General features: G+C 46.9%; 1 protein-coding gene across 1 annotated transcript; it reads left to right on the forward strand.

Moving 5' to 3' along the window:
* The first annotated feature begins 361 nt into the window (after positions 1-361).
* Positions 362-1,357, forward strand: LOC149353904 (uncharacterized). Its single transcript, XM_089575876.1, has one exon. The coding sequence runs from the start codon at positions 362-364 to the stop codon at positions 1,355-1,357; it is 996 nt and encodes a 331-aa protein (XP_089432002.1).
* The last annotated feature ends 395 nt before the right edge of the window (positions 1,358-1,752 follow it).

The raw sequence follows: 1,752 nt of genomic DNA on the forward strand, positions 1-1,752 counted from the left end.
TATACCCGACCTCCTAAAGTTAATGAAAGAAGCGACCGGCGACCAAAGCAATTGATAATAAGTGGGCATGGAATGAAAGCAGCAATGTTCGTCGAACAAAACCACTTCTGCTTTTTTGTCCAGACGATTATCGACGTCGGCACGTGAGTTCCTGCCTGCGCTGGAACATTCGAAGGGGCGTCTGCAGCCGATGTGTGTCCGTTCCTGGATGCGATTCCTGCCACAGACCAAGGCCTGGCCTCACTTCGCCTAACCCATGGATCGACGCTGGCATAAACAGCCGTTGTGACATCGACAACACCGTACCTGGCCTATATAAACGACTTAGAGCTCTAAGCCGGCACCCTTCAGTGGGCATGGAATGGCAGCAGCAATGTTCGTCGACCAAAACCACTTCTGCTTTTTTGTCCAGGTTGGTGCAGTTCCATCTCTTTTCGCAAAGCGATCGAACAATGTTTGTCTGCTGCTGTTCCCATGCCCACATACTTTGGCCCGTACTGTTGTTGCTTGTGTTCATGTTGCGAAAATGCTTCTTCTGGGCGGAGATGTCGAGCTAAACCCAGGCCCTTCGGAGGCCTGTGAAAAGCTTCACACTGATGTATTGTCTGCGATCGAACATCTCACCGCGCATCTAGACGACCGGCACGATAAGCTTTTGAAAGCTATGGATGAGCTTAAAGTAAACCAGAAGCTGCTCGACTCCAAGGTGTCTGATTTGACGTTAAGATTAAAAACGCTAGAAGAAAAAGTAGTCAACCTTGAACATTTGCAAGACGAACCTGGCCTACAACAAATGGTTTCTACAGCAGTTCGCATCGAAACTGTCAATCTAGAATCACGACTGAATGAATACGAGGATCGCTCGCGGAGAGATAATTTAGTCTTTTATGGCATTTCTGATTGTGCTGATGAAACTTGGGCGCAATCGGAAGAAAAAATTCGGCAAGTTGTATCAGAAAATCTCAAGCTCCAGTTACCAGAAAATGCAATTTCTTGCGCGCATCGGCTAGGCTCGTTCGCTACGGACAAACGTAGACCCATTATAGTCCGCTTTTCAGCATTTAAAACGAAAGATGCAATATTCGCCCAAAGATCTCAGCTGAAAGGGTCGGGAATCAGCATGAGAGAAGACTTTTGTAAGGCCACGCGAGCTAGTCGCAAAAAGCTGATTGATTTCGCGAAAAGTACTGGGCAGTATTATTCCATGAAATACAACAAAGTGGTCATCGACAAGAAAAGTTACATCTACTGCCCTGTCACGGAGAGCGTTTGCGAGGTACATGTTGATAGCGCACTCTCCCCGGTCACGGCTAGCTCTGATAATCCCAGCGCAAGCGCCTCCCCGCTCTCACCATAACTAGATAATATCGAAAGTCGATCCGTTGCACGCAGCTTTTCTTTTCTTTTTTGCAACATAAGGAGCGTTAGCAATAAACGCGACGCCCTTTCCAGTCTGATCGACACATGCACAGCGGACCTGGTGATCCTGACAGAAACTTGGCTCTCTGCTACAATCAATGATAAAGAAATTTTGAATTGCGCACGTAAATACAAATTCTACAGGTGTGACCGTGGAACTCGACCTGGAGGTGGCGTTTTCATAGCGGTCGCGGACGGCTTGGTTTCCTTTAATGTTCCTATTCTTTGTTCGCTTGAATTGGTTTGTGTGAACATCCGCTTGAACTACAAAGATATTATTTTTGTCGCGTGTTGTCCTCCCAATTCATGTAGTAGCTTTTCATCTGACTTGCA

This window comes from Amblyomma mixtum, chromosome 3, assembly GCF_055824585.1.
Source record: "Amblyomma mixtum isolate Tamu chromosome 3, ASM5582458v1, whole genome shotgun sequence".
Taxonomy (NCBI): Eukaryota; Metazoa; Arthropoda; class Arachnida; order Ixodida; family Ixodidae; genus Amblyomma; species Amblyomma mixtum.